General features: G+C 32.3%; 2 protein-coding genes across 7 annotated transcripts in view; one reads left to right on the forward strand and one right to left on the reverse strand.

Annotated features, from left to right (window-relative positions):
• LOC125053830 overlaps nt 1-15,197 on the reverse strand; it is a 37,613-nt gene that overhangs the window by 5,536 nt on the left and 16,880 nt on the right. Inside the window, exons 8-12 of one of the 6 annotated variants that reach the window (XM_047655405.1) lie at nt 12,504-12,581; nt 10,870-11,027; nt 10,134-10,256; nt 8,564-8,770; nt 7,016-7,121 (exon numbers count right to left, since the gene is read on the reverse strand). In XM_047655405.1, the coding sequence (XP_047511361.1) occupies nt 8,579-8,770; nt 10,134-10,256; nt 10,870-11,027; nt 12,504-12,581 (551 nt within the window). In that variant the 3' untranslated portion in view covers nt 7,016-7,121; nt 8,564-8,578. Of the gene's footprint in view, nt 1-3,866; nt 7,122-8,285; nt 8,771-9,018; nt 9,777-10,133; nt 10,257-10,869; nt 11,028-12,503; nt 12,582-15,197 lie in introns of those variants that run through there. The other 5 variants (XM_047655407.1, XM_047655404.1, XM_047655406.1 and 2 more) reach the window with 5 other exon arrangements.
• On the forward strand, nt 95-3,874 carry LOC125053832 (guanine deaminase). The gene is made up of 8 exons (XM_047655410.1): nt 95-582; nt 893-1,147; nt 1,218-1,436; nt 2,002-2,109; nt 2,225-2,332; nt 2,416-2,581; nt 3,005-3,148; nt 3,425-3,874. The coding sequence occupies exons 1-8, from the start codon at nt 487-489 to the stop codon at nt 3,652-3,654; spliced, it is 1,326 nt and encodes a 441-aa protein (XP_047511366.1). The 5' UTR covers nt 95-486; the 3' UTR covers nt 3,655-3,874.

The following is a 15,197-nucleotide window of genomic DNA, read 5'->3' on the forward strand; positions in this document are numbered from 1 at the left end:
TGTCAAGTGTCAAATATTCGATGGACAAACTACGTAACGTAAACAAAGAGTTGTAATTGGTAAACATTATCAAATTAGACGAAAAATGTTAATTTATATAAGTGTGATTTTACCATCGGTTTAAATTTTTATAACAAAGTTTTTTATTATTGCAAATTTACTTAGTACAGATGTTAATCTGGCTAGTCATCTAGTTTTCTTTATTTATCGCAGTTAACCAAAATTATGTGCGTACCTATTCGACAAGGCACAATGTAATGTTTAACTGGAGATAAGAGATTAGCCAGTCATCAATGTATCACAATCTCAGTTAAATAGATATAAGACCTATTTATTCCAATTGTATTGATAACTTATCTAAAATACCTACATGGGCCAAAGAGCTTGTACTAAACAATTTTTATCAATGTACTATCTATTTTATTATGCTGCTATTCATTTTATTCACGACACGACTGTTGTTTAGTTAGTTTAGAAATTATAAAGATGTCCCAACTTGTATTTGTCGGAGTAATAGCATCAGCTAGGTCTTTAAAAGATCTCAATGCTTTTACTGGATATTTAAGTGTTGAAAGTGGTGTGGTAAGTAATTTTACTAAATACATACTTTCTTACTGTCTCTAATTTAACATAACCTATCTTAATGTTAGGTATGAAATGATTAACTATATACATATGTTATTTTTGTGTTTTAATTTGTAAGTACTGTGTAGATATGAAGTGTAGTGTGAAGTAGCCCGTATAAAATTTCAATTCAATAATATATATAGAAAATTTATATGAACAGAAAAATTTAATTATTTTTTTATATATCCAAAGCTATATTATTTGTGTACTCTATTTTGATATTTCCTTTGAATATGCCAGTTAAATTTTTTTCATACTTTTTCAGATAACCAGTATAGGCACAAAAGAGGAATTGGATAATCAAAAAAATAAATTTAAGGATTTTAAATTTATACATCTGAAATCAAACCAGTTTTTGATGCCTGGTCTTATAGATTGTCATACACATGCTCCTCAATTCCCAAATATTGGTCTTGGCTTAGATCGACCACTGCTAGAATGGTTGGACAAGTATACATTTCCACTAGAATCTCAATATAGTAATATAGATTTTGCTTCTAGAGTTTACGACACAGTAGTTGTAAGTTGAAAAACTTAATTTAATTTCTTATGTCTTTCAATTACTATATAAAGTACAATGTTTTTTATAGCAACGTTTGTTAATAAATGGAACCACAACAGCATGCTATTTTGGGTCTTTACACAAAGAAGGTTGTTTGGAATTAGTCAAAAGTGCCATTAAATATAAACAAAGAGCTTTAGTTGGCAAAGTAAGCATGAATATCAAAAACAATATTGGCTATTATAATGATACACAAACAGAACTGAAGCAAACAGAGGAATTTATTCAAAGTGTTTTGGAATTTAAGGTATTTATTGTATATCATACAAAAAAAACTTGCTGTCTCTTGAAACTTTGCCATTTGAATGATGTTCTAGAATATGGGCCTTAATCTGTGCTTACTGAGAATGTTAAAGTGATGAACCCATTTAAAAAAAAGGGTGCGTGTACGCGCGTAAGAAGTTAAACTTCTTTGGCATTATTAAAAATAGTTTTTGATTGCATGCAAATAATTAATTACACTTAAATAAAGACTGAAAAAGGAGTCATTATAGTCAACAAAGTTCAGTTTACATTTGAAAAATTAAATAAATAAACATTTATTATTATTCTCTTACATTAAATGTAACATAAATTCTATTATTATTCGAATGTTGTTTTTAAATTATGTCCAATGCCGTAGCATCTTCCGTGGGCAACTACATTCTGTTAATTTTGTGTCACGGAGCGCGCGCATCGTAATATTTCACTCTCATCAATTTTTCATAACACGCCTAAAGAAGTATAACTTCAAAAAAATTAACGATACTTTTAAAAATAGTTGTATGTATATGTAATTATACACCTAAATTATATCAAAAACAATATTTCAGAGTGAATTAGTATATCCAATAGTAACACCACGATTTGCTGTGAGCTGTGATCATGAATTAATGTGTGGCTTGTCAAAGATTGCACAAAAATATAATTGCAGAATACAGGTAAAGCTTTTAGACTTTAAAATGCTTATACAAACATCCGATGAACCAATGTAATAAAATCTATTTGTTTTTGCTTATAATCTCACATCTATGCATTACAAAATTATTTTTGCAGAGCCATGTATCAGAAAATACAAAAGAAATAGAGCATGTGCTAAAATGTTTCTCGGAATGTACAACATATTCACATGTTTATGATCAATGCGGCATTCTTACGAAAAAGGTGAGTTTGTTTTACAACAAAAATTTAAGAAGTATAAATAAACTAAAAAAACGTTTTTTAAGAACGAAATATAATTATTTTAGTGTATAATGGCACACGCGGTGCACTTAAGTAAGAAAGAGATGGAACTATTTGCTAGTAAGGGTGTCTCTGTCGCACACTGTCCTGCTTCTAACACTAGGCTCAGGTCCGGACTCTGTCCAGTTAGAAGGCTTATTGATAACGGTGTCACTGTGGGACTTGGGACTGGTAAGATAATAAATATTTATAGTATTCTTTATACCATAACAGTTAAAGCAATAATATAAAGGAACATAGGAAATGTAATCCTAGGTTTAATTTTTATTATATAGATTTTACTACATAAAAATATTAATTATTATTTACCAAGATATGTATTTACAAAATGTTGAAAGGTTTATTTGCGCAATTTCAATAAGTAAATGAAGAAAGCAAAATTTTACACTTATAATTTCCACAACTTTCTGAAGTAGGGGCGCTAGAAACACACGGTTGGTACAATTTGGTTTAACTTATCTATAGTGTAATGTGATTTGAATTTTGACTAATTTTCGTTTCCTCGGGAATCTAACCTAGGAGTTCTGGTTTTTAGGCAGTAATCGCTTAAAAACAATTATAAACACATGAGAAATAGTATGGCATTTTTAATAGATGTGGCCGGCGGTGATAGCGCAACAATTTTAGATGCAATGCGACGAGCAATGGATGTATCAACACATCTTGAACTACTTGGGAATGAGGAAGCTATCAATTGGAAAGAAGCATTCTACTTAGCTACTTTGGGAGGCGCTAAAGGTAATAAAAACTTCATCCATCTCTATCGTTATTTCCTGGATTCAAACCCAGGAAATAACGATAGAGATATCTATAATAAGCTATGCAGGTATTTTCGCCTTTTGTTTCACATGCTCGTGCCCGAAATGACATAGGCTGTCATCTTGACAATGACAAGCTGTTAGAAATAAACATGACACGATTTGTCTTTACTACATAAAAGCTGTATACCATATTTGCGTTTTTCTATGATTAATTAAAATACTTACAAGTGAATAAAAAGGTGTTTGTTTGCAGCATTGAATCTTGACGAAAAAATCGGCAATTTTGCAGTTGGCAAGGAGTTTGACGCGCTTGTCATTGATGCCTATTCGAAAAATGGTCCAACTGACGATTATGTTTACCCATTACCTGCCGATGATGAAGAGCATATTTTAAACATTCTTCAACGGTTTTTGTACGTAGGGGACGACAGAAATATCGTTCAGGTATATGTTAAAGGAGAGATAGTTAAAGATAATCTGTGATTATATTTTATATGAAATAAAATATATTTATTTTTATTAAATTTTTGGTATCATAATCAATATCATATTATTATATTTTTCTTGATAATTAGCGGTTATGATTATGAGTCTATTAAGCTGGTGCTTTTAAACCAAAGCATATTTATAACAATTACGTAAATAAATTGGAATACTACAGAATATATAAGCTATAAGTGTAATAAAACATCATATTTATTAATTTCGTGTAATTATTTTTTTATATGGAAGTGCAAATACAATATAATAACTGAATTTACAAAATCTAATACTAAAGATAACAAATTTAGTACAGTGTAGTTCAAAACAATTTAAACAAAACGTGAACTCTCCAACAATGCATTCTCTTCAATGTCAAACTTATATCTAAAAAAAACTGGTAAAGTCGGTGGAATGATAACGCGACATATTCAATCAGATAATAAAAATACTAAACAGTCTTATAAAATCAATTCATCTTATCAAAACCAATAAATGTGTGATGCTATGATTTATCGCCACTACATTGACTATTGCGTATACAATTACATAATTAATTTAAGTGGGTCAAACAAATATTTAGAAAATTAATACTAACATTTGCCCCTATGCTTGTAGTATGAGAGTAGCATATACCCCATTCAACGTTAGATTCAATTTCATAACTGTATAAGGAAAAGTAATGAAAATTTATTCATAAAAGGTAATTTAAAAAAAAGTTTTTCTCTTACCATTTACAATATTAACCAAGTTCCCAACATAGCTTCATTCAATATACATACAGTGTTCGATATTGAAAAGTATGCGGGTATAATTTTATTACTGACGAAAAACCATAGCCTCGCAATTAAAAGTTCTATATAATTTAAAAGCTAAATTACCAAATAGGACGCATTTGAAAAACCGACAAAAAATATAACGTTAAAAAATAAATTTCGTAATTACAAATTGTAATTTGGAAAAAGCAAAATTGCATTTCCATGTACCATAAGAATATATCTAGCCGATGAACACAAACTTGGACTTAATCCAAGATAATCTATAATATATAACATCGAAATGGCGAGAGCCTCTAATAAACACTAATAACTAGTATATAATACTATAGAAAATGCGCAAAGAATGATCGGTACACCGAAACCACGCTTGACAACGAAAAAAATACTTCTTACAAACCATAATGCTTGGAAACAATGAACACAATTTTCCTTGAACGTAGTTTTTAATCAAACTTCACTAGGGACTGCCATAGCGTGGCTTTGGCAATCATAGATGTATCCCACAACCACACTTGAGCTGCCATTAACTTAACAAAATGTACTCGCAACGTAACTTTATTTCAATAACCTCAAGATTTTCATATAATAAAAGTTATGCGCTAGCCGAACTAAAATCAATTAGCTCAAAAGCAGTCTTAAAATTACAATAATGAGATACTATTATGGTAATGTGCGATAGATTATATTTACAATTCTTTTGAATTTAACACAGTTAATATTCACTAGAATCGACATCGCATAATGGGCCCGTTCCTACGTTCATCTTCCAATCTACGAACAAAGCTGTTCTGGAATAGATTAACTTCTTTTAGCGACTTCCTAGATGTGCTTTTTCCTCCCTCGGCTGTTTAATGTAACAAAACAGCCGTATTGGAGAAAAAGGACTATCAAATTACAGTCTGTAAACTGGTCAAATAAATATAGGAACAGGCAAGTGTTCTTCTACGATACATTTTACACCTAACAATTTAAATAAGTAGTACATAATCATAAGAAACTTCACAATCATCTAGCACCTATACAAAACGCTGGAGAAGTCAGCAAACTCGTTTAACATTTTCACTGTGCAGGTTTTCAAAAATTTATAAGTAAGATTTTTTGCAACTACCCACTTGACGCACAGAACGTAATACTTTCTTAGAAAACTTCTAAAGACGTAATTTAAATTCGATACTGTTTGATGGTATTTGTACTATTGCTTAATAGACATTAAATACCTGATTGTGTCTTGCTATTATATAAATGAAAAGGAAATCAGTCTTAACGTGGCTTCATAAATAATTTAATACTATGTGATGTATAGCCACGATTTATAAGGAAATTATAATACGAGGTAGAGAGAAATGCTGATATATTAAAACTATTTTATAACATACGACAACGTAAGTGACACTACTCCTGTCGATACTAATATTAGAAATAAACTAAACATTTATAAATTCATAATACATATAATTCTTAACATTCGTGGTGTTGCTTACGTTTTTATCATACGATCAGTACATACAACAATAATTTTATAACTACCAATATATACAGGAATGTTCTTTTAATATGTCAAATCACGTTTTTTGTTCGATAAGACTCCCTAAAGTAAAGGAACTTAAAAGTTTTTAGTCAAAAATGGCACATCTGTAAAGCTTTCTTCCGTTCATATAAATTTTCAAGTCCAAAAAGTATGTAGTATTAAAATTAAAACTATATCAAATTTTATAGATCTTCAAATAATACTTCTCTATGGTAATAAATCACTTAGAAAAGTCGTTCGTTAGTATACTCAAAATAATTTATTTACTAATTGATTATTTAATTTTTCCTAGAACCATCACAATGTGCATTGAATAGAAGTTGTACGTTAGATCCTTCGAGCCAGTTTTTTTCTTTAATCTATGGCTAAGGATAAATATAGCAGCTTTTTATTTGCTAATTGCATTGACATGATTACAATAGTGACAATTAATTAATCATTAGAGTACTATAGACGTCTAAGAGTAATATAATAGAGCGACTATGTTACTTATAATTTTCTATAAGGACTAAATAACAATTAGACTAAAAATTTAGCTCAAATATATTTGATTCTAAAAGTTTATCATAGAAAACTCCATGATGACGATTCGTAGAGTTTCGGTCGTAATACAAATTATGTGATTAGTTTTAATATAAACACGTGCTTCCTATATGTTTTCGTTTCTTACATGAAAGGACTGTATCTAAAAAAATCATTAACCTAGACATACATTCCATCGAACAAATACAAGATGCAGTGTTTAGAGTGTGATTTGCCACAGATCTGGTGACATGAGTCTTTTGCTTCAATTCTAGTCACCACCGTGTTAGGCGATGATTTGGTGCTAAGGAACAAATCAAGTATAATGTAAGCAGGGCCGAGGGGTATTACATATTTAAAGATTTCTACACTAGACCACACTTGCGATTTAATAAAGCAAGATGAACATTAAATAGACTGTCCCAATTCTGACGTAAGACCTTATGCTGCTTACATGATACTTAAACGGTCCTCAAGCCGTGTGAGGTGCTAACGCGTGCAGTGGCATCGCGGACAGGCGTCGGGTCAGGCGGTCACTTTACGAGGTTGGAGAGCGAGCGGGATTTCAGTGTCGGAGTGCGTGAGCGCACGGCACAGGCGAGCGCGCCGCGAACGTCGCCGCGAACCGCGACGCTCGCCGCCTGCGCGGGGGGACCATGTTAGTATTCACATTTATAGACGAGTATCACAGTTTTTGCCAGGGGCCTACGTAAACATTTCAAACGTTTGCGTACCCCTGGGAATGAAATCCAAATTTAAAAGAACGCGTTTGAGCCCACGGCTGCGAAAATTTAGTGTTAAGAAAATAGTGCTAGATAATTTAAATTTCAAATTCAGCCGTGGGCTCAAAAGCTTTAAATTTCCAATGACGAAAATTGTTGCGATAAAAAGCAAAACTGTCTCATTCTAGTGGAACTATTGTAGAACAACAAATAAAAGAACACAAGTTAAAAGATCAGTTTTACTCCTTACATAAAATGCATAAAGTACCAATTCTATAAGCTTCTGTCATGATCCACTATAATGCAAATCAAATATTAGTATTAGGATTATATTACTGAGTTGTAAGGTAATAATGCAAATATTGGTTTACTCCGCTTAATATGATTTAAAACTGAAATCATATACAGCAAGAAAAGAACTTGTTCGATTAAATTGCTCATTATTAAGGCAGTATTCAAATGAGGTATAATATGTTTAGACACAAGTAGGTAACTCGTATTCGTTGACCAACTAATTCTAACCAATTACCGTAATATTTATTTAATCGAACAAATTGCTGTCCGTCCCATTATCAGAATAAACCATGCCTGAACTAAAGAACCTAATGACAAAACTACAATGTCAAACTTACCCTTGACAAAACACAGACAACCAAGGCATTCAAACAATCAGTTAAAGAAAATATACAATGTGAAGAAACGAGACCTAGTTAAAATCCTTGAAGAGTGTAAAATACATGCGCAAGCGCACAAAGAATTGAAGGACATTTGACATAAAGCGTGACAATTAGATACATGCATACGTGAACCAAAAAAACAGAGCCAAAGCTACACCCTTAGCGTAAATACTGTGTCAGTAAAATATGAAGGCATTTCACCTATTTTATATAACCTCATTTGTTCATAGTTCCTTATTACTTTCTAGATTGGATGTGTTTTTAGTGATGACAGTTTCAATTTCATTTAAAATGTGTTTGTATTAATTTAAATTTATACTTCAATTTCAATATCGCAAAAAAAAATAGTAAATTTACACTTTCATATTTTTTATAAATCAATATCTTAAAGTTTTTTTTTTAAATATAATAGGGGGGCAAACGAGCTTGCGGGACGACCAAAAAGGGCAGTCTACGCAGCCCATAGACACCCATTTTTAGTGGGTGGGTATAGGTGACCGGTAAATAAGTCAGCCGGTATCGTTAGATGCGCAGAAGTAATAGGCTTTTTTAGCACATGCGCCAAATTAGCCCACGCCAAATCTGGCTAAGCTATCACGTTAACAGTAAGCGAGTTGTTTATTAAAGGTAGAAATGCCTTCAGCCATTGTTAGTCCACCGCACCAAAACACACTAGCACAGTACCGTTACGCGAGGGCGTCAAAATAAGAACTCTAGGCAGGCGACAAGCACGTAAAGTGCGGTGCTCTCTGATTGGCCGAAGGTCGGAGTGGGCGTTTCGGGGTTGTCGGGGCGGGGCGTACCGGGGCGCGGACGGGCGTCCAGCGATGCCGCGGGCTGCAGGAACCACTCCGAGCGGGTTTGCATACGCGCACGCTGCCGCTCGTGGACCTAACAACACCCGTCACCCGTCACCGCCGGCTCAGGCTACGGAGCTGTACGCGACTGCACTTTGTATGTACCATTGCGTGTCCGACCACGTGTCCACACACACACAATAAGCGTTTTGTGCAATTATATCGAATACAGATTTTGTAAAACAGATTATTATAAAGTACCTTTTTATACCAACTACACTTGGCGATAGATGAAGTTTAATAACCAATTATTATGGCGATAAAGAAAAATTACATTGAAAAGTGAAATTTTATATTCTTTTGGGATTTCACTGTCAGCCTACTGCTCCGTAGTTCATACTGTATACATAGATCGATTAAACTACATACATGAAGTAAAATATTTTAATATTTATAACTAAGCTTATATTATTTAATCGATCGGTGTACATAGCGCCTGATACAATTAAAAGATATGTGTGTTGGCAGTAAGAACTGTCAACTTTTAACAAATATGTTTAATCAGAAATATAAACCTTCACCATAATTACAGTTTCTCATAGTGTTATATTTCTGATAAACAAAATTGAAAACAAATCTCGCTTGGCAACTGTAAAATCAAATTCTGTCAAATACATCTAACCTAACTTAAACACATTCGAGTTCAAAAATCATTCATCAAACTACAATCGAAAAGGAACTATACCGTTAATTTGTTAGCTAAACACAGAAATGTTAGTCCTGTTAATCCTTTCCCACGGTTAGTAAACAAATCGACAGGAAAAAAATACAAAAAAAATCTTTAAGCGACTGAAATATTTGTCAACCCTGAACTAAAGTTGCTGAGCAATTCAACGAGTTGATTACAACTGAATAAATAGCAACAGGACCTAAATAATGCGGACAGTTATTGCCATGCGAAGAATAACAATCTTTTATAAAACTATACCATTTTATAAAAGATTGGTAGGGCAACACAGATTGAAACAGATCCATTGTGATATCTACAGGGTATCTACAGTCAACGTCACCATTTAAAATAATATATCCCTCAGTGTGCGCTAGAATTTAAATATAGAGTTAATATATCCCACACTGAATTTATTATACATGTATACAATATACAGATTTCAATTCATCTATAGAAGCAGTTTTATTAAATTCATCTCGGATCTAGTATGTTTATAATACCATTATTTTAATTATATAAAAAAATCTTTATAAAAGTATATGTAAATTAATTTCTATATCAACAATTTCAATTGAAGTTATTTCGTAAACACAAATGTGACTCGCACGTGCACGATTACGTATACATTCGTATACGTTCAAAGTTAATTCGCTATTTCAATAATATTTATAAATCACGTTAAAATTCAATTAATATTTTTCTTTCTTAATATGTCTTTTGATCTTACCTGAGGTAAGTAGGAGAGACTTTTAGTGCTCTCAGCGTACTTGTTGATAACTCGAAGTTCTTCTAATGTCATGTGCGGGCTAGAGTTGCTACACGATGACTGAGATGATGAACTGACTGACACCTGAAATTTGACAGTAAATTCTTTGAGTCGTTGGGGGCCTCATAGCCTAGCGGTCTTATTAAGTGGCAGCTAGGTGAGGGGTACCGGGTTCGATTCCCGGTTCGAGGGCAAGTTTTAATTTAATTTAAATTTGTTCTCGGCCTTTGGGAGGGTTGTGCTGTACCGGGCGAGTGCTTAAAACCGTACATGGAGGACAAAGTCGAATTTCTAAAGACAAGCACGCACGAATTATAAAAAAAATCCTATACTTGACGCTGGCTAATGCACAAATCGTGCCAGAGCCATAAAAAAAATATCTTTGAGGTTCGTCTGCGAATCAATATAAGAACTGTCGAACTATTTAAAGAAACATGGAAAAGAGGTTGGAAGATAAAATCAAGACAAAGAAAAGCAGACGAATAGATAAGACAAATTGTATTCAAAACTAAAACAGCTTTACTGACATTACGGGCTATTTTCTGCGCAGCGTTCTGTCAGCTAACGTTATATGATCTTGACGCGGAAAGTAAAACAGACGGCCAAATATTGGAATGTACCATCTATCGATAAATACAGAAAACATTCAGCGTTTTTAGCTAACAAAATATAAATCATATACAGTTTAAAAAGTTACCTTAAACACGCTTTCCTCAAGTGATATCGATAGACGAGTGCAGGAGTCCAACAAACTGTGTTCGGGAATTATTCCGAGTCCAAGAGTACCCGCTCCACCGGTACCCACTACGCCAATTAACGCAGGCATCGATTGGCATTCTTCGGACTTTGATAAACCTGTAATCATTAGAATTGTGTCATGTATTTTAACGAGGCACCCGTTATATATGATATTTTATTATTACACTAGTTTTAACATGAAATAAGCTCGTATACCGCTGGTACTAAATGTATTAAGGGTATATACATAATGCGCTGCCATGAGGGCGAGCTTGCGGTCATCAGTTAATGTATATTCTACAAGAAATTAGAATCGTAGGTGAGTTCTGTGTTTATACTATAACAGGAATGTAATGAAATAAATATAATTTATTAGAAGTAAATAAATATAATTTATTAAAAGTCAATAAAAAAAACAACTCTTTTATGGCCACAATATACTACACCACAACTAGTTTTAGTTTTGTTGAATTAAAATCTGAAATAGTGAACACTTTGCAAGAGATATGAAATGTGAAACAATGATTGAAATAGCTAAAATATGTTAATATATGAGCAACTACTGAGTACATCAAAATATGTAAGGTGAACTCGTATTATACAAATCTGTCAAGATATAATAAACAGAAAGAAAGCAGCGTCATTTCTGTAAGGTTTGAGGGTAAGATTCAGAAACGAATCTTAGCGTGAACAATGCCTCCCAGATGTCAAAAACCATATTTTTTCCTAAAAATCCTAAATCTTATTTCTGACTCTTCGAAGAATATCTTTGTTAAATTCGTATTTACGCCATTTAAGTCCATACAATAAGCTATTCTCGCTCGAACGGCTTCTTTATCGCATTTATTAAGGAGTATTTAACAATGCACATGAATCGAATTGATGTTTTTTTTTTTTTAAATATTATGGCAACAGCTTCAACTTTATGCCAGTTTCAAGTAAAAAGGAATTGATGTTGTATGAATAGCGCTGTTACATATGTAGTAAGACTTGATGTACTTTTACATACTTTTATTTTTAAGTTGCATATTAAAAGGTTCTTTTGTAAAATATACGTTATTGGTAACTTTGTTTTAAGCGCCATCTAGTAGAAGTTCGAGGACTTTACTTGTTGTAATAATAAAGGCATTTCGTGTTATATTGTTAGACATAAACATATTATTTTTACTATCGAAATTTGATAAAAATACTGCCTCTGAATACTGAATATTAGTAATAATGAATGTGATATGGATACTACCTACAGTGTTGCCCTCAACCTTAACCCTTTGTTAAGACAATACTTGAAGACTCACCGAAATACTTTATACAATTTTTACATAGAGCACGTTATGAATTTAACATGTATCATTCACTCGACCTGTGGAAAATATTCTATTCAGTGCAAATATGACACTATCCCAAACTAAATGGCAGGATTGTATCGAATACATTAATATAAAGATGGAATATGTATCATTTCGATAAAATTCATTTTTAATTAGTTGTGGTCAATGGGAATGCTGTATGCATTTGAGTTATGGAAGTATTTGTTAAGGATTTAACTTACCTATATTGTACCAATATAAAATAAAAATAAAAATCGTTATTTACCTTCCAAGTTGTATTTGTTGCCCCAACGATCGCATTCGCATTGCAGCCATGTTTTTTCCGCCTCTAGTGATAATTGCCCTAAAATTTTATTTTAAATATTCATAACATAATCGATTGATTGGTCACGATTAATATAAACACCATCAGGAAAACCTTTTATACTCTTTAAGCAATGGATAGCTCAAAGTAATACTCAAAGGAAACATTATTTTTACAATGAAACAAAACTACAATGTGTTTTAATATTGTGTCTACCCACAGACAATATACATACAATAAAAGTTAAACCTAATAATAATAACCTGTACTTTAAGGCATCAATTGCTACGGATGGTGTAAATGTCAAACTTAATAATTCATCTTATTTCTACATACGTTGGTCCAATCACAACCAAACCATGACGAACGCAAAATCAAACTAAACTTTCATCCTTCGTTGAATTTTCAGAGAAACTATGAGAGTTACATTTCATTTTATTTAATTTTTTTACCGGCTTTGCTTCTTAGCTGGGTTTTGTATTGTTTTGTATTATTTTCTAACAACTGTCTCAATCTATATATATAAAAATGAAACCCGTTTTCCGTTGTCACGACATAACATGAAAACGGTTTGACCGATTTGTCTGATTTTTTTACATAATATTCCTTGAAGTACGAGGATGGTTCTTACGGAGAGAAAAATTTAAAAAAATGAGTGAAAAAGTCTAAAAACAACTTTTCTATATTCCCATACAAAATATTCGTAATAATACTTAAGTCAATTTGAACTTTAATACCATAGCATAGAGTTCAAATGTTAGTGGAGGGGAAGGTAAATTTTTATTTTTGACATAATGTATTTGTTGTCTTATCAACATACTTTTTTCATCTTACTAGCTAGACCGGTGTCCCGAATAGCAGAATAAGTATTTTAAAAAAAATTAAGAATAGACTGTTAGGCGGTACGATGTTCGCCAGGCCAGCTAGTATTGTATAAATAAGGGAAGCGAGCCAACCCCAACACAAGTGTCTCTGACTACTTACGGGGGCTGTCTCAACTCAACATGTATTTAATGTAAAACTTGAGACACAATAAACATTTTTTTTTTCGTTTAAATTCTCACCACACTAGTCAATCGTCAAATTATATTTATTTATTCTAAACAAGTCTAATTAGCATTGGCACTCCTTCTTGCCATAGTGTAACCCTATTAGACAGAAATAGACTCAAAAGAAGAGTAATTAATTTTTTGTCAAGACAATTTTCAAATGACCTTAATTAAATTCAAAATAAACAAAGATCAATTCGAGTATCGAATGAATCTTGTTTTTAACCATTGTTTCAACAAATTAAGTAGTGGAACCAATGACAGACAATTCTGAGGTGAACAAACCATTAATAGGAAGTCGATGTTTTGCACGTAAATATCAACTAAGCCGTGAGAATTTTTCGCAATGTTTTATGAAACCAGTTTACTGTAATGTTAACTGCCTTTTGATGTTGCAATTGTGTGAATTAAGATTATATTTAGATTATCATTATTCATAATCTTTCGCAAAGGTTAGGAAATCATTTGCTGTTCTTAACAATCTTCATCTATATATATAAAAATGAAACCCGTTTTTCGTTGTCACGACATAACATGAAAACGGCTTGACCGATTTGTCTGATTTTTTTTATAATATCCCTTGAAGTATGAGGATGGTTCTTACGGAGAGAAAAATTAAAAAAAATTGAGTGAAAAAGTCTAAAAACAACACTTTTCTATATTCCCATACAAAATATTCGTAATAATACTTAAAAGTCAATTTGAACTTTAATACCATATCATAAAGTTCAAATGTTAGTGGAGGGGTTCCGGGAAGGTAAATTTTTATTTTTTGAAAATATAATGTATTTGTTTTCTTATCAACTTTCTTTTTTTTATCTTACTAGCTAGACCGGTGTCCCGAATAACAGAATAAGTATTTAAAAAAAATAAAGAATCGACTGTTAGGCGGTACGATGTTCGCCAGGCCAGCTAGTTATTTATAAAAATAACAAAGCGCTACGAAAGAATTGTTAAATACTGCTTTGGGTATTACTGTTGATGATTTACATTTATATCTTTAAAAATATAAAGCAGTATTAAACTTGTTGAGTATTCCGACTTGTATTGTATAATATATTTGGTTTTTTTTTGCATGTTGTTCCCACGAGAATGTAAGTGCATGCTCCTATTTCACCAAGCCTCCTGCTGATAGAGGACAAATCTTTGTTTTTAATTTATGTTATTATTAATAATTACTTAAGATGTCATGTGGAACATGGTGTAATGGTTGCAGTTCCTTACAAAGGTTGTGTAAAACAAAAAACTTAGCGATTAAAGGTGGCGGAGAGTTTATTGCCAGTTCTTCTCTTCCGTTCTACGCCCTTGATTTGAGCACTGGCAGTAAATGTAAAATAAGAAGCCTTTAAGTATATTTATTTTTTGTCGTTAAGTCGTATACGTAGTTTTGTCGTTCGTTTTCGTCAATGTACACATTGTGTTACCTACATGAATAAATTATTTTTACTTTGAATTTAAACTTCCATAGCCTTCCTCGATAAATGGACTACCAAACCTACGATGATTGTCATGTTGTACCAGCAGTTCCCGTCATTAGCGCGTTCGGTTGAACCTTTTGGTAAAACAAAAATCCTCTTAACCTATCACATTAGTATAGATTTTAGTA

This window comes from Pieris napi, chromosome 11 (genome assembly GCF_905475465.1).
Source record: "Pieris napi chromosome 11, ilPieNapi1.2, whole genome shotgun sequence".
NCBI lineage: Eukaryota > Metazoa > Arthropoda > Insecta > Lepidoptera > Pieridae > Pieris > Pieris napi.

Coding starts and splice junctions, on each gene's coding strand:
- LOC125053832 (XM_047655410.1), top strand. CDS start 487: ATGTCCCAACTTGTATTTGTCGGAGTAATAGCATCAGCTAGGTCTTTA. Junction 583..892: donor TAAGTGTTGAAAGTGGTGTG/GTAAGTAATTTT, acceptor ATACTTTTTCAG/ATAACCAGTATAGGCACAAA. Junction 3,149..3,424: donor TACTTTGGGAGGCGCTAAAG/GTAATAAAAACT, acceptor GTTTGTTTGCAG/CATTGAATCTTGACGAAAAA.